General features: G+C 47.0%; 2 protein-coding genes across 7 annotated transcripts in view; both read left to right on the forward strand.

The window, feature by feature from the left end:
- Nucleotides 1–4,380, forward strand: part of Atp2b2 (ATPase plasma membrane Ca2+ transporting 2) — a 106,328-nt gene extending 101,948 nt beyond the window's left edge. For 5 of the 6 annotated variants that reach the window (XM_035448654.1, XM_035448649.1, XM_035448651.1 and 2 more), the window contains one exon: nt 3,884–4,380. In XM_035448654.1, the coding sequence (XP_035304545.1) occupies nt 3,884–4,195 (312 nt within the window). In that variant the 3' untranslated portion in view covers nt 4,196–4,380. The remainder of the gene's footprint in view (nt 1–3,883) is intronic. The other variant, XM_035448653.1, reaches the window with a different exon arrangement.
- Nucleotides 4,381–11,572: 7,192 nt separating this feature from the next.
- Nucleotides 11,573–25,198, forward strand: Sec13 (SEC13 homolog, nuclear pore and COPII coat complex component). The gene is made up of 9 exons (XM_027429122.2): nt 11,573–11,704; nt 14,406–14,450; nt 16,468–16,583; nt 17,856–18,007; nt 18,395–18,528; nt 21,940–22,073; nt 22,424–22,547; nt 23,365–23,511; nt 24,794–25,198. Exons 1-9 carry the CDS (start codon nt 11,702–11,704, stop codon nt 24,905–24,907), a joined length of 969 nt encoding a protein of 322 aa, XP_027284923.1. The 5' UTR covers nt 11,573–11,701; the 3' UTR covers nt 24,908–25,198.
- Nucleotides 25,199–25,249: the final 51 nt, after the last annotated feature.

Consider the following 25,249-nt stretch of genomic DNA (forward strand, 5'->3'; position numbering starts at 1 on the left):
CAGCTGTTAGATGGCCCCAAGCAGACACTGCACGTCAGGAGACACGGTCAGTTGGGATGGGACCAGGGCACTCGGGAGAGAACCCAGGGGAATTGCAAGCTTTTCTCATCCTGACTCAAAATTGAATTTGGTCCTCCACCCCCAGAAGTTCAAGGCCACACCACTAATGCCATGCACTTGAGCCCTACCCAACAATTCCACTTCCCTTACTTCATGTACATCTCACCATGGACAGGAGAGTTTCCCAAGGCAGCCAGAGACACCACTTGGCCAAGGCCACACAGCAAGGGAAACAGCAGGAGAGTGTTCTGAAGTCACTCGTGCTCCATGCACACCACTTCCCAAACAGGCTTGACTCTATAGCACAGAGGGTGCCATTAGACCTGGGAGCCAGTGCTGGTGCCCACAGCCTTCCAGAGGAGAGGGAGCACCTCTTCCACCACCATAGGTGTGGAGAACAGGGCGGGGGTGGGGATCCACTCGTGTTCCTCTAGCCCACAGAGACATAGAAGCAGTGCTTCACTGATCATCCAGGACAGCATCAGACTCATTCATCCAGGTCAGCCTCCCCTTCTCCCCTAGATCCCTCACCTCACCCATCTCAAACCAGCTCTGTCCTTAGCAAGTCTGAAGAGGCTGCACTTTGAACACTTCAGCCTCACAATGCCAAGGGCAACACTCTACAGACACACATACACACACACACACACACACTCTCTCTCTCTCTCTCTCCCAAGTGCTCCCATGTCCCCTTTAGACGTGGGTTTCAAGAACTGCCACTGTGTGACATTTGTGGTGAGGAGCAATGCAGACATGGCAAAGAGGAAAGCTGGGTTTCTCCTTAGCATTCTGGTAACTGATCTGGTGCAAGCTCGGGTTGGCAAAGAAATGGCTTGCTTCTGTGGGGGGGAACCCTAGAGCTCTCCACTGTCTGAATATTCCATGTCTTTGTTTCCTAGAGGGCTAGAGAACCCTGGACACAGAGTTCAGCAAGAGAGAGTGAAATTAAAAGAGGTTGTGAGTCTTTAACCTTGAGCCTGAAATGAATGTGAATTAATCCCAGACTCTTGGCTTCCTTGAAGCCGGGTAAACATTCGAGTATGCGGAGCCCACCTCAGAACAAGGCTTCTGCCTCCCCAGAGACCCCGGTGGTCAAGAGCTCCAGGTCCCTCAGGCTGCTGAAAGCAAACATCCACAATCCCACCCACTGGCCCTGCCTTATTTATTCCCTGGCCCCACATTCCCATGAGTCTTCCGTCCTGAAACCCCTCTTCACAGCAGGCAGGCAGTGGAGATGGAAGCGATTTTTGCTTTTGTTTTTGGTTTTTCTTCCCCTATTTTTTTTCCCATTTCAGCTGCAGAAAGAACCGAAGTGGAGTCTTGAGATGGCCATGTCGGGGTGTCCCCAAAAGTCTTGTCCCCACAGTCCTGTCCAGAGCAGTTCATTCTTTCTGTTGTCTCCATGCCAGGGGGAGGACGGAGGGGCCTCATCTCATTGTGTGTGTCCCTCTACGTTGTCAGTCATATGACAGTGCCTGCCACTGTCCCTTAACTCCCTCTATATACGAGGCATTCCAGCCAGCCAGCGTCTTATGGCAAATCAGCCTCAGAGGGATGAGCCCCAACCAGCTGGATAGATCTGGGGATGGGACATTTGCACTCCCATTTTTCAGATGAGGAAACCAGCAACTGGGTTTTACCTAGTGTTTGTTTGCCTAGCATGCAGAAGGCCCTGGATTAGATCCTTAGTCCCTACGAAAACCAGTCAAGAAGTAGAGGTGAAGAGAGTCACAAATTTAAGATCATCCCCTGAGGCCAGCCTGAGTCAGATGAGACCTTACCTTAAGCAAACAAACAACAAAAAGAAAACTAAACAAACTAAAGTTATACCTTTTATTATTTATTATTATTATTTTCAAGGGTTCAATGGCCCACTTATCAGATCATAAAATAAAAAATCTACAAAAGCTGCATAGAGAATCCAGAGACAAAGATAGTTCAGAGTGTCACAGAACACCAGCACTCAGACTGCCTGGCTCTACAGGCTCCAGCTTGACCGCTTGCCTGGATTCCAGCAAGCAGAGTGCTCTGGGGTCACTAGTGTGTAGGGAGGAGACAAACAGGGTGCTCTTCAGAAGGCAAGCAGAAGTTGTAGCTGGAGAAGGCTGATGGCAAAGGAGGAGAGTTGACTGAGAGAAAAAAAAAAAAGTCAGAGAGTACAACCCAACTGATGAGTGCCAAGTTGAACTCTAATCTATGCAGTTGTCTTAGCTTAGGATCAGAAAGTCATCCTCGTCTGTGACACAGACTCAGCAGTCAAAGCCATCTAGCAGTTTCTTCTGGGAATGGGGATCTCCCTAACCATGGCCCACAAGGAGCTCCCTGGTTTAGCTCAGCTCCAGTCTGGGATTCAAGGACCTCCCCACAAATGTCTCTGGCAGGTCTCCTGCCCCCATGGCCAAGGCATGTGACCCTCAGTTGTGGGTGGCACCGGGCCATCTTGTGTTTTCTCCTTTTCCCTACTCTGAGCCAACACTGGGAAGAGAGCAGGAGGCACCTTTATTCCAAGTCCCATCATACCCTTGAGACTCAAGATGTGTTCCTGTTCCTCTGCACCCCATAAACAGTTTAGAACACGGACCAGATAGGTGGTGTGGTTCTCTACAGCCAAGGAATGAGGAATGGCCAAGCCAGGACTTCAACCTGGCCCTTCCTAAACCAAATCCAGGGCTCTTTGCACTAGTCTTGGACACAGAGGCTGGGCTCCTCCCATTCATTCTTCAGAGGAGAGAATAAAGGCCTCAGGAAGTGAAGTCCCTGGCTTACTCACTATGATGCTGTGCCAAACCTCCCTACACTACCCCACTTCCCAAAATGTGAAGGGAAACTGGGGGTTGGCCGTCCACTTCTGGCCTGTGTCTTTTGACTTTGGGTTTTTTGTTTTTGTTTTGGGTTTTTTCTTTTCTTTTCTTTCTTTTTTTTTTTTTTTTTTTTGGTGTGTTTTCAGAACACGAACAAAGCAATAAACCCCAAACTCCAGGAAATGAGGGAGCCCCTTAGCAAGCTGCAATGGCTGGCCAGGGCTTTGAGCCCATACTCGAGTGTTTACCTCCCAAATGCATGAAGGAAAGAGGCGCTGGGCACAAACAACTTTGTTCACATTGTGCAGGCTTCCAAGTGTAGCTGTGTGTCGGTGTGTGTGCGTGCGTGTGGCCCCTGACCCCTGTGGCATGCTCCCTGCCCCCAGCGTCCTGTGTGCTGCTCCTCTGTGCTTCCTGGCTGCTGCAGCCCTGCACCTCAGAAAGCCTTCCCTGGCTTTGCTTTGCTCTGCTGCCTCGGCTTGATGTCCCCTTCTCTGTGTGGCCCTCGTGTGTCCTCTCATCCCACCTCATCCGACTGTCTCTCCTTTCTGTTCCTTCTCTGTGTGACCTGTAGCCTGTTCCATGTGGTTTGGTTTCTTAACTGTGTGTGGTTTTTGAAGATTCACTTTTTTAACAAATAGATTCTCCTCTTTCCTACTCCCCCACCCCTCAATTCCCAACCCCCCTGCATGGTCAAACTCTGCTGTGACATTAACAAGGCTCAGTCTCTCACTAGGTCGGGTGCCCTTCAGAGTGGACCATGCTCCGGTTTACAACTGCCCAAGCATCTGTGAGATGGTGCTTACAGTCCCCACTAATACCATAGTTCTGACCCAAACCAAAGCCACTTAAAAACCAACTCATGGATGCATCCCCCAAGCCCTCTGCCATCCGTCCCCATCGATGCTCATAACACCAACGACTGTGGATCCCAGCCGCCCGCGTGCCCTCCCTTCCCCTAACCCTCCTCCAAGTCCCCAGAAGGGCCCAACCCACTCCTGACCCATGTGTTTCCCTTGCAGATCCGCGTCGTGAAGGCGTTCCGTAGCTCTCTCTATGAAGGGTTAGAAAAACCCGAGTCTCGAACCTCCATCCATAACTTCATGGCTCATCCTGAATTCCGGATCGAAGATTCCCAGCCTCACATCCCCCTCATCGATGACACCGACCTGGAAGAAGATGCCGCGCTCAAGCAGAACTCGAGCCCGCCGTCCTCGCTCAACAAGAACAATAGCGCCATCGACAGCGGGATCAACCTGACGACCGACACGAGCAAATCAGCTACCTCTTCAAGTCCAGGGAGCCCCATCCACAGCCTGGAGACGTCGCTTTAGCTGAGGTCCCTGTCGCCTGGCCACCCTCATGGACCCGCCGCCTCCTGCCTCCGGGCGCACACCCTTCCAGGCACCGACTCCCCGATGCAACAAGGAGCACTGGGCGGAACCCACACAGCAGAAAGAGAACCCGTTTCCACCCACAGACCCTTTCTCTGGCTGCCATGCTGTTTGAACTTTTTTTTCACTCCTAGGTCATGGGCGGGGTTACTCTGGGTTCATCTGGAGCAGAGAGTGGCGTGGGTTTTGTTTTTGTTTTTCAAAAAAAAAAAAAAAAAAAAAAGCCTTTCCAGGCTCCAGCCAGACACGGACCAGCCATGCACCCGCCGGCCACTGCGTGCCCAGCATGAATGTACCTGGACACTTTCAGTCCCCTCTCTTATTTGGTTCTTGAAGGGTTCAGGAGGGGAGTTTTTCCGTTTGTTTTCTTAGGCGGGAACTGCAAACAGGAACTGCAAACAGACTGCTGTTCGTTCAGTCCACTGGTCTGTGAGGTTTCAAATGCTTGCCCAGCATGGTCTCAGATGTCTAGATTAATTTAATAACTTTTTGAAATCACAGAGTAGGTTTGCACCAATGGAACCCAAGAACTCCACAGACACTCATGAGGTTATATCCGTTTCTTTGTATCTATATCAACGTATACTTCTTGGAGACTGTATACGTGTATATAGATAGGTAGATATTATATATATATATACATATATATACATGGATATATAAAGTTCCTTTGCCGGCATGTTGCCTTGTTTCTGCTTAAATTGCTCTATTTTAACTTATGTCCTAAAAGAAGAATGTAATTTGTTTACAAACCTGTAGATAATGTCTTTGGATATATGTGTGGTTTAAGGACACTGGTGGCCAAGATGCTTATGAACAACTCGGCCCAACAGACACATCCCCTGGATTGCATCCTTGAAGTTTTACAATAGCCATGCTCTGATTTTTGCCTGCTATTTCCGTTCAATAACGTCACTACTGTGGGAAGCTCAGGCAGAAAGCCAACAGCTCCCAAGGATCCATCCTGAGGAGCTAAGCAACGCGCTCCACCGTAGACAAGGGAGAAGAGGAGAGAAGGCTTCCCGGGTTGGCAACCCGATTGACCCATGCAGGTCCCATGACGCCAGCGTCTATAGCACACCGGTAGAAGGCTTTTCTCTCAATGAAACTCGCTTGAGTTTACAGAGAGCATTTCAGAACTAAGTTGTCTTTGGCGCTGTCTGTGACTCTAGGTAGTGTTCATATATTACAAATGCTATTGTGTTGATTTTTTTTTTTTAGTTAGTAATTTAGACATTTCTTTCCTTATAAATGGCAGCGTAGGCACTGCCGACATATTGGATGAAGGTCGGTATGGCTTGCTGCTTTTGTTTTTCTTTTGGAAGAAGAATAGCCTTTTTTCTCTGCACTATTTAGATCCGAATGAACCTTATGATGTGTACATTGAGATGTATTCAGTGTGATTTTTAAACCAAATTGTCTTCCTGTAGTCACAATACATACTGTAGCCTTTTAACAGCAAGTCCTGCTTTCCCAGACAGAAAGCCATTCTGATATCTTCCCATATCACAGGTGAGAAAAGGTGGCTATCCCCTCTCCCAACAATAACAGCACTAGTAGCCCCACTTAATAAGAGCTTGTCTGTCGGCCTCTTAACTGCTAAGCACTTTGTGGGTCTCAGCTTTTTTTCATAAAAGAACTTTTGTATTTAATACAAAGTTTGCTTTGAGACTTTTCAGCATACAATCTTTTTCCATAAACTTGTACAGTGCAAAAGACATTTTGAATACCATGATCGATGATGTCCCGTGCTTCGAGGAGAACCAAACACTTTCCGCCTCACTGGTGAACTCCATCCTTCACTCCCACCCTTCCCACAATTGCTCCTCGCTCCTCAGCCTGGCCCCCAGCCCTCCTCCAGGCCCAGAGACCTCTTCACTAAACAAGATGACAGCCACTTGGGAAAAGAGCCATAGTCAGCTGGGAGGGCCCACGTCTGGATGGCTGTGGAAAAAAAAAAAACAAAAAAACAAAAAACTTGAGTTTTGGTTTGGGGTTCAAAGCCAGCCCATCCCACCTGGCCACAATCTTTCTGTAAGGAAGAATATCTCGAAGGAATCTGAATGTATCCAAGAGAGAGAGCTGCCTCTCCAGCAATGGTGGACCAGCCTTAGATATGCTGACTGGATTCCAGTACAGACACCATCAGAGCCAGCCCACAGCACCCCTCCAATGAAGGAAAGGAAACCTGGGGCAGCCTTGGAACAGGATAGGTTTTTGGTTTGGAGTTTGTTGTTGTTGTTGTTGTTGTTGTCGTTTGGTTGGTTCGGGGTTTTTGGGGAGATTCCTTTGTCACATTTTTTCATCCTGCCCTCCATTCAGTCATGCATCTATGACCTCATTCCATGCCACCAGGGTTGTGCTTACAAATCAGAGTCCTTGGACTTTGGAACTAGGCCTCAAGGGCAAACGGGAAGAGGTTCTCAGAGCAGAGCCAGTTTCTCAGACAGGGAGCAGAGGAAACTAGCAAGGAGGCCTGACATTAGCATTGGCTTCCCAGTGTCAGGGATGAGGGACAGCCCCAGCTCCAGTCCCTCACCCTCACACACTCACACTCATCCACACACGCACACACCTACACAGGAGATGGTTGGTCTGTCAGAACTCACTGTAGTACACAAAGCTTGCACTTCCGCGTCCTATATCTAGCAGCATGGGGTACGTTTGGCAGTTCACCCCATTAGGGGGTCAATAATTTATGACCATTCATCTGTTTTTATGAATTTTTTTATCTAGACAATAATTGTAAATAAAGAATTCACCGTCTCTGCTCATTTAATACTATGCAATGGTTATGCTTTCCATGGCTGGACTCTTCCGACTCACACAGGTGTTTCTGGTATGTCTATAGTATTTAAAAAAAAAATCAAGCAGAACATAGGAAACCTACTCTTTCCTAGTGTGGGACCTGCCCCCTTCTTTCCTGTCCTATGTAAGTGCATCAACTCTCCACCCCCTTGGGTAGGTGAGGAGTAAGAGGTGAGGGCCCAGCAGAGAGCCTGCACTGTGTGTAGCTCTGGATGCTGCAGAGGAGGGGAGGGAGGTTGGACTTGCCATTCACGGCTGTCCGGGATTCAGGAGCAGTCTCCATTTCTCCACCCACCTCACTGCTACCCTCATCCCAACCACAGCACAGAGCTAACTGGGGGGGAGGTGCCCTACTTCTGAAAGCAGATGTGGCACTGACTACTTCCAAACCAGAACCCACCCTGTTCTGGGTCCTCTGGTTAATAAAGAGCCACCCTGACCCCATGCCTATTGGAAAGCCACCTTGCCACCTGCTGATGTCTTTATATATAGACTTAAGCCCAATTCTTGAAGTGCTCTCTTGCCCCCCTCATCTGCTGTCCTTTCTGGCATCAGCCACATGTTTTAGTTATTGTCCCTCATAAACGTTTTGGTATGTCCCAGGGGGGTGAATACCCATCATTCTATGCAATATTTCCACTCACATCTCTTCTTCTGCCCCCCCTCAACCCTCATACTGGGCCTCATCACTCTGTGTGCCACGCCCACCCCTATTGTAATCATTGTCCACTCAGAGCCTCTACATGCAGAATGTCCTGTTAGGACAGACAAAACAGCATCCTGAATTCTGGGAAGATGTCAACTTACCTGTCCCCTAAGCTCTGGAATTGTCAGTAGAGGCCACCAAGCTGCACCCAACAAGTCACCTCCTGTGGTTGTGCCAGGGCAGGTCTCCATTTGCCCCTTGTCTGGATGGGAAAGGAGGGCCTCTCCCAGACCCAGTACTAAGGGAAAACATGAAGCCTCATCAGAGCAACTCTGCAGAGGGACACTTCCTGTCTGCCTTTTCCAAACTGGCTTTTTTTATTTTATTTTATTTTATTTGGTTTACTGGGGGTCATCTCTTATTAATTCAGAGTTTTACCACCTTTGGGATACAAACATGTCTTGCTTGGATATCTTGGCACCCTTGGTCCCCTCCCTGCTTGCTGTAGCTATAAGAGGCTGCCAACTGAACCACACACTGACAAGCCTTCCACCCAACTCTCTCCTCTAGTATCTGAAGCCCCGCTCTTAGAGAACCCAAGGGTAGAGGATACTTCTTGAAGCACCAAGGGCCCAATGAGACCCTAGAAGTCTCCAAATATTTTCCAAGGTCCAAATGAAGCCCTCTGATTTAATAGATAGATCCAACCCACCCAAGGTGTGAAACCCTAGGCCCTGGGCAGCTACCATCATCCCCTCCTTCCAAAACAAAAGGTTTGAGGCTATTGGGGCCACCTTCCAGGCCCTTGGTCTGTTTTGTAATGTCTGTGGTGCTCTCCCTCCAGGGCCCTTCCTCTCGGGGGTCACCACACTTTGCTAACTCTCGTGTGCACATCTTTTATAACAGAGTAGCGAGGGGATGGTGCCGCCTCCAGCTTCCACAAGCTGCCTGGGCTCTGGGGGACTCTGGAACAATCGGGGCTGGGAAGTGACTGTGCTCTTATTGTACACTCTTTATTTCTCTGTATCTCTGGCTTGTGCTCTTTGTAACTAACGGGATTTGTCTGCCTTTTCAACACTATACTAAGCAATAACAATAAATGCACACGTGGAAACGCAGGCATGGTAACCATCCCAAAGCCTTTTTCCGAAGGACAGCTGGGTCCCCGTTATCTATGGATTTGAACTTGGGGAAGTTGAGTCTCTGGTTGGGAAAGACATTTTACCCTAGATCGCATCTTTGAGCTCCACCATCTGAGGGACCTGTCATGAGCCATTAACCCATCTCAAAAAGACGCTTGGGACAAGGAGTCTCAGGAAGAAAAGAAAAGAGTAACTCAGAGGCAAAGTGGCAGGGAGATGAAGGGAAGCAATTGGAGGAAGCTATAAATGGACTGACTGTGGTCTGGGATAAACCAGAGGAAGAAGATAAGAAATGTGGATACAGATTATAGGTGGGATTCCCTACTGAAGCAGAGGGAATCAAAGAGGAGCCTGGTACCCTAGTGTTTTAGTTTGCATTCTATTGCTGGAATATAACACGATGACCAAAAGAAACTTGAGGAGGAACAGATTTGTTTGGCTTACATATCCTAATCATAGTCCATCACTGAAGGAAACCAAAGCAGGAACTTAAGCAGGGCAGGAATCTGGAGTCAGGAACTGAAGCAGAGAATGTGGAGGAACCCTGCTTCCTGGATTGTTCCTCCTGGCCTGCTTTCTTATACTTCCCAGAACCACCTACCTAGGGATGGCACCAACCACAGTGGGATGGGCCCTCCCACATGAGTCATTCATTAAGAAAATGCTCCAACAGACTTGCTTATGGGTCAATTAGATAGATGCAGCTACTCAGTGAAATTCCCATTTGTCAGATGACCCTGCCTTGTGTCAAAATGGCAAAACCAAAACAACAACAAAACAAACGAACAAAACACCACCTAAACAGCACAACTAGTAATTTGAATTTGGCAAACCTGTCACAGGCAAGAAAATATGCCAGGTTGGGAAACAAACATCAAGTTCCATACACAAAATTCCAGCTCTTCCCAAACTGAACTGGCCCCCAGATCAAGCATCAGTGGCCTCATTCTAACTTCTAAACACTGTTTCAGTTCCAAGGTTAATTTAATCCAACATCAACTTTCAGAGTAGGTATTACAGACTGAGCATCCTGAATCTGAAAATCTGATATTTTCTGAGTGCCAACATGATGCCACAAACAGGAAACCCTACATCATCAAAGTTTGATTTGGGCCCAAAATTACTAAAAATATATAAATTCTGATTATGTGTGTAAGAGTATATAATATGTATGTGCTTGTAATCAAACTTAGATCCCATCTCAGGATATCTCATGGGTATGCAAATGTTCACAAAATCAAAATGAAACACTACTGGTCCCAAGAGAAGAGATACTTCACTTGTACTGTGTTCCCCACCAAACAGAGGAGGAGACAGTCACTCAAAAGGGCAAAGAATGGGCCCTCAAAAGTAGGAGATGAAGTTATGGTAATTCTCCATCTTTAGCCAGAGTTGGCTCTCTAAAGCTTTATAACACCCTGCCTTCCAGTCTACCTGCAAATGTCTTATCTGAGATCCTCAAGGTCTTCAGCTTCAGGATTTATTCCAGGAAATTTCCTCAATAACAATGACACCTCATGCATTATATTTACATATAAGATCCCATTGTCACTATTTTTCACTGAAGAAAAGGCTCAGAGAAAACTAACTTGGCCTTATAAATTGAAGGATTAGTGGTACAGCTACTGAGGGACCTGTTTCTTGGAGTATAGAAGGCCAAGTTGGCCCCTCAAGTTTGTTTTCTGTTTTACCCTAAGTACTACCTCTTCATGCCCCTGTGATAACTTCTCCATTGGAGGAGAAGAAAGATCTCAAAGGTACCATGGTGGGAGGGCAGGGAGATAAGGCTTTCACTCTCCTAGCCCCTCTCCAAAGCCCCTTCATTCTCCCTGAGTTTTATCATCTTGCTGGTAGCTATCTTCTGTCAGGGTTGTTTTGTTGTTGTTGTTGTTGTTGTTGTTGTTGTTGTTGTTGTTGTTGTTTTGGTTTTTTGAGACAGGGTTTCTCTGAGGCTTTGGAGACTGTCCTGGAGCACCAGGGTTTTTAATCTCAGTTTCAACATAAGACCAGAAAGGATTTTTGACTTAGCTGGTGGGGGCAGGGGGTGAGTCCCACCCTGGGGCCACTTGACTTCTTCAGGTCTGCAGTGGGTGGGAGAATGGGACCATGTCCCACAGCTCAGCATCCTCCTTACAGTGCTTGTGTAGAAAACCAAAAGCTAGGGGCAAGGGATTACAGGTCTCAAGTTCTCAAGTTGCCCTCCCTAGGAGCAGTCAGAGTACCCGGGATTAGAGACTCTGGTTTACCATCCCTTAAGAAAGTTGGTGTACTAACGGTTGGGGACACTGGGGATCTTGGGGCCCCGGTCTCCCGACAGGACTTCTAGAATCCCTCATGGGCCTGACTCATGAGATCCTAGGAATCCCTCTGGAAGTCTGTGGTCTCTGAAGTCATCTGCCCTATAGCAGTGCCGTCCTACAAAAGACCTAACAAAGCTCTAGCCCAGTCTAGTCGCGAAATTAACCTCTATCACGTTCGTGATAAAAGCCAGAGGGACCCAGAACCCACAGAAAAGGAGGGTGAAGTTGTAATCACTAATCATTTCATTTATGCATCTCAGGAACCAGGAAAGCTTGGTCTAGGTAGAAAATCCGCTAGTGACAGTTTCAGATTACTAAATCCCCGTGACTAGGGTCGCCATAGCAATCAGAGCCCCACAGGCGGCCAACAATAAAGTCCGAACCGAGGGAGGGCGGGGCGCGATTCCAGGAGAGGCGGAACCTTTGTGTGAGTCGAATGTGTTGCTGACCGGAAGCTCCTGGGTGGCGGCCTGCCGGCTGCGGGCCGGCGCCGGAAGTGAAGCGTTCTGTGCTGCCACGTCCGAAGCCGTGAGTCGCCGCAGCAACAGCTATGGTGAGTGTTGCGGTACCGGCCCCAGTCGTGACCTTCGAGCTGTCCCCCACTACACCTCCTAAAGGTTTGCGTGTTCTGCCTCTGTGGGTTTCAGAGTGCGCGCTTATGGCAAGGTCGCCGGGCCTTCCGGAACTCAGAGGCCCAGGCTGCTGCGGCACCTCCTGACCAAATCGTGTCTTCCGTAATTGGAAAAAACAAAAAAGCCAAAACTATTATAGAAGCTGCTGTCTACCGCGCCCTTAGTACGTTCCCACCATCGCACATCCCCTGCCTGCGCGTAGCCTGCGGAGCCGGTGCTGCTATCCTCAACACTTGAACTGGGCAGTGGCAAAGCTGAGATCCAAATCCTCCTAACCATTTGGTCCTGCCACCTACTACCTCAGCAAAAGCGGTGGGGGGATCAGTTGCTCAGACACAGGGCTCCCAGGTATGATAGGCCCTTCCGGAAACTGATGGGAGGCCTAGCTGAATGGCTGTAGTCTAGGGCATCGTCTCGGGTTTTTTGTTTTTTGTTGTTTTTTTTTTTAAGTTCGGTGGTATCTGCAGTATGTGTTCGCTGCCCCCTGAGTCACTGTGTGAATAAATGAGGATCAGCCGCTGGAAGTCTTAGGCCTGGTTGGCACAGTGATGCAAAGAGCTGCCTCCCTCTTCTGTTGGCCTTTGACTCTTCTGTTGCTGAGTTGGAGGTTCTTAAGTTGGTCATTGAGCTCATTCTAAATGTGTAACTGGTGTGATTCTGATGAGCTGAATTGTTTTGAGTGCTGTTTCTTACTGTATTCCAGTAACCCCATAAGTGATGGGTGCTGCAGAGGACTGCTCCAAGAGCTTTATAACACATAGCATCCCAAAGTGTGGATCACAACCCATGACTGTTGTTGAGAATGGTTAGAAAGAAACGCCAGCTCTCACGGGTCCTTTGGGTCACCAATGTCAAATTACTTTTTCCTCAGCCAGTCTGGATTGTGGGGATTCTTGAAACACCGCCAGCCTTATATGGATGGGGTGGGGGAGCTCTGACAACAAGCTGGGTGTTAGAGGGTTCGGAGCCAGGCTTTATTCCTAGCAGTCTGGCCTTGGCAAGGCTTTTCTCTGCGCTGGCTCTTAAGCGGTTTAGTTTTTCTGCTGGCTGTAATTGACTGCTCCTCGTGCCTCTCAGTGCTCATGGGACAATGTCAGTGTCTGCAAGCAGGTGCAATTCCTCTTCCTGTAGTCTTTGTAGACCCTCAAGTGCACTTTTTAGAGCATTTGGAATTCTCAAAGAAACTTGTACTTAAGTGTTTGCCTTCTGAATGCCTTACTACCATGCTCTCCCAAGTAGCCCGGGCTAGCTAGCCTTGAATTCTTGATCTACCTTCCTGAGCTTCCGAGTGTTAGGGTCCTGCACCACAACACCCTGCCTTGAAGAGTCAGACTTTGGAACTGCAAGGTTTGCACTGAAAAAGGTGACATGAGGGAAATGGTGAGAAATATCAATCTCAAATGGAAGCCACCTTTTCAGTCCCCCCCCCCTTTCTCTTCCAAGAGTTAAATAATGGCTGAGCCACAAAAAAAAAGGTATATTTTTGTTCATTTATTAATTCAGTGAATAAGTTACTGAGTTTCGTCCGTTTGTAAGACATGGTGCTAAGTAATTTTCTTATTTTTTTGTTTTTGTAGTAACTTATTTTTTACATTTTTTCACATTTATGTGTTAAATAATTTTAAAGAGATTCAAAGCTGAGGGATAGGATGGCACACACCTGTAATCGCAGCACTCAGGAGGCAGAGGCAGGTGAATCTCAGAGTTCATGGTCAGCCTGTTCTACATAGTGAGTTCCAGGCCAGCTAGAACTGTGCATTAAGACAAATGGAGAATGTGTGTCAAAGCTACAGATAGTTAGAACCTACATTCTCCAGCAGAGAAGTAGCATACAGTACTGTAGCTGTCCAGGATTTTTGTATATGTTAAGAGTCTAGCTAGTTGGGGACCAAGGAAACAAATGGGGAAATCATTGATGGCCATCACAGCTGTTTTCTGCCTCTACAAACTGTCAAACCTGGGTCACACTAAGGTGAAAGTCTAGGCAGGCCAGAAGAGTAGCCTCAGAAGCAGCTCAGATCAAGTCCTGTCTGAGACTCTCTGGGCCATCTGGAGCTCTGTAATGCAGAAAGGGAATGTGAACTCTGCTCCTGCTTGGTCCCACCTCACCTTTGAGAGCTGCCAGACCTGCTTTCCAGGTTCACTGACCTCAGGTTCTCAGACTGTCTTTGCCCATGGGATCCTTGTCTGCTTGGATTATATCTTCTCCCTGGGTCTCATCACTTAAGGCAACTGTGTATCCCCTCATCTTGGGCTCCTCCTGCCCACACAAACCACAGTATGGCTCATCTGGCTACTGGCAGGTTATTTACACATGAGCCTCCCTGAGGCAAGAACTGCCATTCACATTCCTGTCAGTCTGCAGTCCTTCCCACAGTACTCAATACATACAAAGTCTTTAGCTGGAAGTCAAAATGCACATGTGTTATCCTGGCACTTGGGAGGCTGAGGCAAGTTCAAGGCCAGACTGAATTACATAATGAGAGCCAGTGTTTACTGAATGAGCGTGTCAGTGAATGAATGAGTGAACAAATGCCTGAGAACTTTAAAACAATTGGTGCTTCATTAAGATGACTCTCAACAGCTGCTGTCAGTGAGTTCACAGAGTATCTTTGGTTCTAGGTGTCAGTAATCAACACCGTGGACACCTCTCATGAGGACATGATTGTAAGTATTCATTCCTGCCTTCTCCTGCCTGGACACGGGCCTTCTCCCTGGGGGTTCAGACTGTGTAATAGTTGCCAGCAGGCCATAGCCTCCAGGGTCATTCTCCCACATGACCTCTGAGTTGGCAAGGCTTTGACAGTGGCTTGTCTTTGCTGTGAGAAACTGGTTCTGTTGTACAGCTCAGGCCCTTCAGGCTTTGGCCAACACAGTACCCTGCTCTGCGAGTAAGGCTGATTTGGGGATAGAGGTTTGACAGTCATCTTCCCACCTGTCTTCCTCCTAAGGCCACTTCTTAGCTCCATTGAAAGGGAGTTAAATGAGGCAGAGTAGGAAGTCAGTGGCAGCCACAGTGAAAGCCTAGGGCAGAGACAGATTGGCTTCTGCCCCAGAGAGTAGGTCACACCAGGCCATTAGGCCTGAATCATTACTTAGGACGTTTCTTGAGAGGCTAACACAGGGCACAATGTAGTGCTGCTGGGGAAGGTCCAGAAGGTTAAAGTCTCAGACAGAAAAATTCAGCTTGCTTCCTGAAGCCAAATAGTGCAGGCAGCCTTTGGGTAGAGGACCCAGGCCTGGTGGTTTCAGGCTTTTCTCTGAGGTTCCTGGCCTCCCAGCCTGATTACTGGCACTTGTTTGGGGGTTCTGATACAAAGCTGTGCATGTTGCTGGTACTGGTCATGAGCAGTCTAGCTATGAGCCCACAACTGGAGCTGGCATGGGCCCAAGGGCAATAATATCCAATCTAGACACCCTTGCTAGTGTCCTGCCTTTGTTTCCTCCTGGGGACCAGATGAGGCAGTGTAGTAATACATGCTCACTAAGTTTGTCATCAGATCCTGAGTACTTTCCATTCCATACCTTGTTAAGTCTTCACTCTTGAAGCCAGTGCACTCCTTAACCCCTTTGAAAGATAGGGAAACCACAGGTTAAAGAAATAAACTAAGTTTTCAAAGGTTGTATAATAGGTAAGCTAAGGAGATAGAATTTCCACCCCAGGTCCTATGCCCTCCTTCCCAGTATGATAGAACTCTGCTGCAAAGCACTTTGAAATGGGTGTGCAGCCTGCCTACCAGGAGAGCAGTAACACAGTAGAAAGATGACCTTCCAGAGGAATTGTTTTCCTTGAGTAGGAAAGTGGCAAAGGAATGTTAAGTTCTATATAACACCTTTGAAAGGTTGTAACTGCTCCAGGGGATAGCTGACAATTGCTGAAACCTGCAGGGTGGGAAAGGAAAGCAGCAACCACTTGGATAGGTGAACCAGCCAACAGGGGACTGATGTTGAAGGAGACCATATAACATGCTGCAGAAATAGGCCCAAAACTGGGGCAGCAGCCAGCCCTAAGTCCAGGTATCCAGTCGGTGTCAAAAGTTGGTTCCTAAGCAACAGGAGCAATGGTATGGAATCTGGAGTACTAGGCACACTGCTGGGGAAAAGGTCCCCAAACTATCTAGGACTTTGGTATGGTGAAAGGACCACATAACTGTACGGAATTCTGTGTCCAGGCCCACAGTGCCTCAGAGAGGTGCCGCACGGAGCCTGAAGTATTCTGAGGTCTGCTCTCTATCATTAGCCTTGGGGTCACCTCAGGGTGACTTCCCCAATAGCCCGTGCGATGAGGACAGGGCCTGAAAGGAGGCAGAGGACAGCTAAGTCAATTTTTCCTCCTGTACCCATTTAGGATTAGAAGTTGTGCGTGGAGGGTCTGGAACAACCAGCTCAGTAGTATGGCTTGTTTGGTCCCTTGCAGAAAGACGTTCCTGGCAAGGAAGTGATAATACCAGCATTGTAGCCTCTTGTGTGTGAGGTGATGATTCTTTGCGACTGAGTTTGAGTGGACTCCTGTGTGTACCTGGCCCTGACTGGTTCACCCACCTGTCCTTCAGGCTTCCTCAGCTGCCCTCCCCTTGCAACATGATGCACAGATAGGAGTTTGGGTAGATTCTGCTCTATACTAGGCCTAGCTGGGGCGTCACCCACCCATCCTACAGGCTTCCCCAGTTGTCCTCCCTTGCAGCATGATGCCCAGATGGACTATTATGGCACCCGCCTAGCAACCTGCTCCTCGGACAGGTCCGTCAAAATCTTTGATGTGCGAAATGGAGGGCAGATCCTCATTGCAGACCTTAGAGGGTAAGTGTAAACAAGCCTGGAGAAGGTCTCGGGGATAGCTGGATTCTCGGGCCTGGGAGGAAGGATGAAAGCACCAATTTAGAGCAGTCCCAGAGTGTGTTCAGCAATGAGGAGACTTAGAGCCCAGACCCCTGTGCCCTTAGCAGAGGTGCAGATAAGGGCACAGGTGTATTCAGGTATGACCCCTGGCTCTACCCCCAAGAGACCTAGGCAAGTGAGGCACTTTGCATCTTGGAGCCCTACTCTGCTTAATTTCAGATGGGCTAATCCTGCCTCCATCCAGGGCCCATCGTAAGTATATCTTTGATATGGGCAACCATTACCATGTTCAAAAGCAACAAACACAACTACCTTCCTGCACATATTTAGCCATTTGACCTGAAGTATCATTTGATAAGTATGATCATGAGATAAACTTACTTGGGGCACATGTGCAGGCTCATATGTGGCAGTCAGAACAACTTTATGGAGTTCTCTTCTGCCTTTTCATGGGTTCTGGGAGTTAAACTCAGGTGTTGAGGCTTACACAGAAAGTGCTTTACCCACTGAGCTATCTTGCTGGGCCCGTAAGACAAATTGTATACATCGTGTTGTTCTCCCTGTTTGCTCTTCTCTCTCCCACTAACCCTTGAGGTCTTGGCTCATTTGCATAGTCCTATCTTTGCTTTCCATCAGTGCCTTTCACATAATGTGGGTTCCTAACCTAGGATGCCTAGGTCTACAAGGGTTCTCAAAATAGAAACAAAGGTTTAGCAAACTGGGACAGGGAAAGCAATTACATTTGTTAGCATGACTCTGAATTGACCACTTCCTTCTATTTTGGATGTAGGCTGGAAACCCCAGTAGTGACTGTAGTGCCTGTCATCACTCTGTCATCAAGAAAAGTCAGATGTGTTTTTGTCTTACATGTAGTTGTCTAAGAATACCATTTGTGCTCATTGTGACTTTGAAGTTGTAGAGATTGTTAGACCTGCCACTTGTTAGCTTGATTTTGGCAAAGAGGCAATTCAGTGTTTTAGTAATTCATTCCATGATAGGGAGTTTTTGCTTTAAACTTAGTAGAACGAAGACCAAAATTAGGTATAGTGACACATACCTTTTGTCCTAGCATTTGGGAGGATCACAACAAGCTCAAGGGTAACCAGGGCTAAATAGTGTGAGACCCTGACTCAAAAAACTAAGACATTGGGAATATTCTGTTGTCTCTCCAGAGGGAGGTAACTCTGTGGGTCTCCTGACCCTCTGAGCATCCTCTGACCCCCTCCCTTGCAGACATGAGGGGCCAGTATGGCAAGTAGCCTGGGCCCACCCCATGTACGGCAATATCCTGGCCTCCTGTTCCTATGACCGGAAAGTTATTATCTGGAAGGAGGAAAATGGCACTTGGGAGAAGACTCATGAGCACTCAGGACATGACTCCTCAGGTATGTGGAGTTAGCAGGTGAGTGGGAGGGTCCTGTGGGTGGGCAGGGCCTCTGTTCTGGTCACATGACAAAATCCCTTCCCTTGCTTGTCCATCCTTTGGACACTGGTTGGCTTTTCCACGGCTGAGGTCAGTCCCCAAGACCTAAAGCCAGTCCAGAAAAAGGTTTATCAAGAACAGTGAGGCTTCCCAAGATAGCCTTGAATCTCAGGCTGCCACTCCTCCTTGCTTTGTGAGGACAGTCTTAGGAAATGCTGTTAGGTGTGTTGATTTTTCCTTATTTGGCCAAATGTTAACTGGCCACTTGCAACCCCTCTGGTTTTTCTAAGAGTTTAGCAAAATTGCAGATGTATGATAAAAGCCTGCTCACTGTGCCTCCTTTCTACAGTGAACTCTGTATGCTGGGCCCCTCATGATTATGGCCTGATTTTGGCCTGTGGGAGCTCGGATGGGGCCATCTCCCTGCTGACCTATACAGGGGAAGGCCAATGGGAAGTGAAGAAGATTAACAACGCTCACACGGTGAGTCCAACCCCTACCTTTTGCATGGAGGAGAGCATAGTTGCTGTGCTTAAGTCTTCTGTGCTCCCAGGAGGAGACTGAGAATCCTTGCTGAGAAGTGGCTATAGGTTAGGTACTGCTGGAGCCTCTTTACTCTGAGGGACAGCAGCTGCACCAGCCTTCTCCGTCCAAGGCAGAGGTGGCACTGGTTTCTCCTAGTAAGCCCCCAGGTTGGGGGTAGAAGTGTGGGGGCCTTCAACTACTATAGAAGCTTGGCTACAGAAGCCTCAGGCTGACATGCATTAGGGGTTCCCAGAACTCAGTGGTGTTTTAAAGACTGGCCTAGAGATCAAGTTCCCTGTGCTTTCTAGCACTTGGACCTTAAGATTGAAATAGTCTAGAAAGCATTGTGGAAAGTGGAAACTCACATTTCTTGAGCCCCTAACTGGATGTCTCATAATTCTCAAACACAGTTGTACATGAAAGAACAAACTAGCAAATACTAATTTTTCAGGGTTTGCCTAGGGAGGGGTGGAGTTGGTGTGTCAAACCTTCATTCATTTTTCCTGTCTGATAATGGGCATGTTCAGTTTTTATTAGTAAATGTTGCTATGAATGTTATGGGTATGTTTTTGTATCTCTGTTTCAAATTCCCTTGGGTATATATCTTTCTGTAAATAGCTGGGTCATCTGGCAATTTCATGTTTACCTTTTTGCTTTTCAATTAGTATATAATCATTGTGCAAAATTACAATTTGGGACATTTTCATACATGCATATCATATAGTTAGATCACATTCACCTGTTACCCTCTCATCTCCCAACAGTCCACGAGTCCTCTTCCCAAATAGTACCTCGTCTATTATCATGTCTTGGTTTTCTTTTTGGTTAGTTTTTTTGCTTGTTTTTTTTTTTTTTTTTTTTTGAGATAGGGTTTCTCTGTGTAGCTCTGGCTATCCTGGAACTCTCTGTAGACTAGGCTGTTCTTGAACTCACTGCCTCTGCCTCCTGAGTGCTGGGATTAAAGGCGTGTGCCACCACCACCTGGCTTGTTTATGTCTATTCCATATGTGATAGTTGTCCTTCTGAGTGAGGTTTATTTCACTTAACATGATGACCTTTAGTTCCATTCATTTTCTGCAAATGAAATAATTTCATTCTTCCGTGGCAGAATGAAGCTCCCTCCATTGTGTATCGAGGCCCCGTTTTCCTTGGTCATTTTCTCTGGTGGTGTACAGAGGGCTGGCTCCAGTTTTTAGCTGCTGTCAATAATGCAGCAATAAACATGGATGGTTGAGTTATTCCTGTGCTGTGCTGACTCAGAGTCCTCTAGATAGACAGATAGATAGATAGGTAGGTAGGTAGGTAGGTAGGTAGGTAGGTAGGTAGGTATGTATACAAGTCACAGAGCAGAACCCTGTTGGAGTTCTTTTCTGTAGTGGCTGTACTAATTTACATACACCCCCACCACCTTCACTGTGTAAGCGTTCTTTCTCCCACCTCATCCATCCTGGAATTTGCTGCTGTTTTCTTGATGGCTGCTTTGCCTAGGGAGGGGTGGAGTTGGTGTGCTTTTGTTTATATTTCTTGAGTAACTAGACAAACATTGTTTCATGTATTGCATTTTTACTGATCCTTTTGAGAACTGCTCAGTTTATCTGCCATTTATTGATTGAATTATTTAGATCTTTCACAAGTGCCCTTATCCACCAAGCCATCCTCCAGCCCTTGTACAGCTTTAAATATTGTCACTGTTTTATAGCCTTGACATTTTACCTAGTCATAGAAAGTTTCTTCTGTGGCCATTCCTATTTGTGGTTTAAATGCATCTTACACTTGAGCCCATTGCTTTTTTTTGGGGGGGGGGGGAATTAGTAAAGTTTTTTGCTGTGATTACATTGGGTAGTGTTTCACTGCTTTTAGTTTTGATCTTAACTCCTCCTACCCCATAAATTCTTAATCTTTTAATCATGTCCTGGAATTGATTGAATTTGGGGTTACACTTGATTGATTTCTGTTTGAGCCGCTGAAGTGAGTTACATCCAGAATTTTGTTGGTCCTTGTTGCAAATCAGTCTGTTTCTTTGTTTCTGTAGTGTAATGTATGCATGTGTACGTGTTCATATGCATGTGAAGACACGAGGTCAATGTGTGATGTCTTCCTCTATCACCGCCCGTCTACCTTATTTTTTGAGACGGTCTCACTGAAACTAAAACTCATTGATTTGACTAGACAGTGCCAGGGATCCTCCTGTCCCTACCCCCTAATACTACAAGTGTGCAAGCACACATCATCATGCCTGTTTTGTTGTTATTGTTTCCTTTTGGTTTTTCAAGACAGGGATTTTCTGGGTGGCCCTGGCTGTCCTAGAACTCACTCTGTAAACCAGGCTGGCCTCGAACTCAGAGATCCGCCTGCCTCTGCCTCCTGAATGCTGGGATTAAAGGTATGCGCCACCACCACCTGGCCCATTCCTGTTTTTTAATTCAGTTTTCCTTCATTGCAGCAAGCACTTTACTTACTGAACCACCTTCCCAGCCCTAGTCTGTATCTTAACTAGTGAATTGAGATAATTTACATTGGGAAACTGAGGTAGGAAGGAGGGAAGCTCTGCCACCAAACAAAAGAAAATTAAATATATAAGCCAATGATCAGGGTTACCATGAAAAGTCATTATTTGGTCATCTAGTTGTTTTGACTCCTCTTTGATGGTGTCTTCTCTAGCTCATATTTATATTAGTTTTTTTGTTTTGGTTTTTTTGTTTGTTTGCTATTTCTCATTTTCATGTGTACTTTTCTAGTGGGATTTATTCTCCCATGGGCAATCCATGGGTAATCTTTCTTTCCTCTCTGGTACAGGACCTCCCCACCACCACCACCACCATCATTCACAAGGCTAGTCTTGTAGCCAAGTTCCCTTGGATTATGCTCTTAGCTGAAGCTCTTCATTTCTACTTTGAGACTGTACTATAGTCCTTTATTTTCTTTGAGGACTTAACACTGCCCTCCTGGCCTGTAGGGTTTTTGCTGAGAAATCTATTGGTCTAATAGTTTGCCTTTAAGGTTAACTCTACTTTGTGTGTCTTGTTAGTAATATATAGGCCCAGAGTTGGCATCAGATGTCTTTCCTTGTTGCTCCCACATTTTACTTTTTTGAGACAAGATCTCTTACTGAATCATTGAATTTGAAGTGCATGGATTTGGCTAGGCTAGTTGACTACTGACCTTAAGGAATCTACCTGACTCATGTCCTCTTATCCTGCCTCCCATGCTGGTATAACAGGAACATGTCAGTGCCTAATTCTTGCTCATCACATTATTTGTGTGCTGTAATCCAAGTCCTGACAACTAGAGGAAAATCACTAGGAGTCTGTGGGATACTTTCCCACTGCTGTGCAAGAGTGCAGCCTCACCACAGGTTCCCCTCTGCAGATTGGCTGTAACGCCGTCAGTTGGGCCCCTGCTGTTGTGCCTGGAAGCCTCATAGACCAACCATCAGGGCAGAAGCCCAATTACATCAAGAAGTTTGCATCAGGTGGCTGTGACAACCTCATCAAGCTGTGGAGGTCAGTGAGTTGTGTGGACATCTCCTCAGAGGGGCACTTCTACTCTTGCCTGTCATTGCTCAGCCACACTCTACAAGAAGCAAGATCACCTTTCTCCCTGTTTTCAATCTGTTAGGACATCCTTTTAAAAACAACACAAATACCTGCTCTTTTTCTGAGTATGTTGAGTTTTACCAAAACTTTGAAGCTATGGAAGAGAGGGCATTTCCTGGGAGCTTCATGGACAGCTTAGTGAGCTAAATAGAATTCCACTCATTATTCTCATTGAAGAGAACATGAAAGGTGGACTCTCCACCTAGGGTAGAAAAGCCTGCTTGCCACTACATTCCCTGCTCTGGTTTCCTCTGTAGGGAGGAGGAAGATGGCCAATGGAAGGAGGAGCAGAAGCTAGAGGCACACAGCGACTGGGTTCGAGACGTTGCCTGGGCCCCCTCCATTGGCCTGCCCACCAGCACCATTGCCAGCTGCTCTCAGGTCAGCCCTCCCCATGAGGGCATCCCATGTCCTCAGCCTTGATTCCTTCCAATGTCAACAGAGGAAAAGTCCTTTGGAATGGGAAGGGAGGGCAGCAGGCATCTTTAGACTTGGGCAGAGACCAGGAGCATGTAAGGCCGGTGTACAGTGAGATGGGTCAGAAGTAGCTTGAGAACTAGTACCAAACTTGGAGGCAAGTTCGGGTCCCTCCTGACCCTCACATGTAGGAGGGATGGGGTTGCTCAAATTCATGGGTTCATATATACCTAGTCACCTTTCCCAGACACAACCATCTCTGATGTCCTGTCACCACTGGGATGTGAGGTAAGAGGCAAGACCTTTAGGCCCATTCGAGTGTTTTATTGGAAGTTGTTCTTATTTGTTCATTCCCTGTCTCTGAGCTTGGTTTAAAAGATTGCTGTCCCCATTTTGATGAGAAAGACTAGCCAGGCAGGGAGAAGAACACCCATAGCAATGGCCTGTTCATCCATGAAACCAGAGCCCCGGCTTTTTCTTTTTTGTTGTTTTATTTTTCAAGACAGGGTTTCCGCTTTGTAGCTTTGGAGCCTGTCCTGGAACTTTCTCTATAGACCAGACTGGCCTTGAATTCATGGAGATCCGCCTGCCTCCCAAGGGCTGGGATTAAAGGCGTGCACCACCATTGCCCAGCTTAGAGCCCCTGTCTGTTGTGGGATGTGTTCAGGGTAAATGGATCAGAAGCTTAGCATTGGAACAGACTGTTCAGCAGCCTGTCTACAGGTTCAGATGGCTCTCCCTGGGAAGAATGCTCCATCTCCTGATGTGTGTCTTTCCCCAGGATGGTCGAGTATTTATTTGGACCTGCGATGATGCTTCAGGCAATATGTGGTCACCCAAACTCCTGCACAAATTCAACGATGTCGTGTGGCATGTGAGCTGGTCTATCACAGCAAACATCCTAGCTGTGTCAGGTGGAGACAATAAGGTATACCCCATTTCCTGGGCAGCAAGCATACAAGACTATAATGTTTTCTCACTTGCTGGCATGTGGGCCCACCTAGTCAGAGGTGGATCTAAATTACATCTCAGCCTCTCAACCCTGAGACACTGTGTGCCCTATTACACAGAAAAGGAGGTGACTTGTATAGGGTTTGCATAGCTATAGTGTGGCCTGAGCTCTGCTAGGAGAACATTGAGCTATCCAGGATGTTGATGGGCCTCTTTCCTAAGAATCAGAATATACCACAGGGGCTTTTACTACCTCCTATGTCTCCACCCTTGCTTCTGCCATAGCCAAGTGGCCATTGGAAAGACCAACACAGGGCAGAGATAAGAAAGTAGGGAGCACCTTCTGCCTTAAAGCATAGCTTCTCTGTAGGGGCAGGGGGTACTTCCATAATTTCTGTAACTGTGGCAAAATATGTATTTTTTTAAACCATTGTAATGACTTTAAGTGCTTTGTGTTGATACTATGCAGTTTATGTTCAGAACTCTTAAGCTTGTAAAACAAACTCAGTACCCATTAACTAGCTCCCTTCACTACCCACTCTACTTTCTGTCCTTTTGTGACTGGCTTATTTCATTTAGCATAATGGCTTTCCTTTTTAAAGCTAATGCAAACAACATTGTTCATTGCTAAAAGTATGAGTGAAGAAACATGTTTTTTCACACCTCTGCAGATAGCCTTTTCTGCTCTGCAGTAATTCCAGAACAGATTTGCAGGCTCTATCTCAAAGGATAGCTTTACTTCAGTCTACCAGAGTCAGGTCCTGGTGTTTAAATTGGCATTCCTGAGGCATTTTACAGCTGGCTTATTCTGCTTGCCTTATAAGGCCATTTCTCACCCTATGTGTAAAGTATAGATCCTACTTCCGTGATAGGTGCAGGTGAGCTGCACAAGGTCATGTACTTCTGAGAGTCTGAGAGCAGCCACTCAGTTCTTCTCCAGGGACAGACCTTTTAAATTTCATGTAATAGTTGTATTTTGTCTAACTTGTGCTGTTAAACTTGGGGACACGGGTGGCCCAATCCTGTCCTGCTCTTAGCCACGTATGTCCTCTCTGTGCCACTCTAGTTAGAGCAGCATCCCATGTTCTACTGTGCTGTTTCCTTCTGCTCTCTGCAATGAGTTAGTCATTCCCCTGCATTTTGAGCAAGTGTAGTGGGAGGTAAATGCTTTTCCCACAGCCTCTGAGTCCACACTGAGGATGAGGCTGGAGAACAGCAGAAACAGGTGCAGACCTGTGACTTTGTGCGCTAACTTGCAGGTGACCCTATGGAAAGAGTCGGTGGATGGACAGTGGGTGTGCATCAGTGATGTCAACAAGGGCCAGGGTTCCGTGTCAGCCTCCATCACAGAAGGCCAACAGAATGAGCAGTGACAACACAGGTGGCCTGGTCTTATTTCTAGGACTGCCTATTTTGGAACAACATCCCAACAACTGGGAAGAAGGGTCCTAATGCTACCAAGATTCCTCACCCTGGGAGTACCCACAGATGGAACACTGGGTGCTCACCTGCCTTACTGGGATTTCCTGTGTTTAATTTAATGTCCATCTGAAAAGTATTCATGCTAGGAACAAATGACTATTATTTTTAAATATTTTTGGCCATTTTTAACTATCTTTTGGTTCAGGCTGTTTCCAAGCTAATAAAATCATATTGCATAGAAACTTTACTGTGTCATCCCACACAGTGCATCTGTCCAAATTGGTCTGCTGTGG

The sequence above is a fragment of the Cricetulus griseus genome, chromosome 8 (genome assembly GCF_003668045.3).
Source record: "Cricetulus griseus strain 17A/GY chromosome 8, alternate assembly CriGri-PICRH-1.0, whole genome shotgun sequence".
Classification (NCBI taxonomy): Eukaryota; Metazoa; Chordata; class Mammalia; order Rodentia; family Cricetidae; genus Cricetulus; species Cricetulus griseus.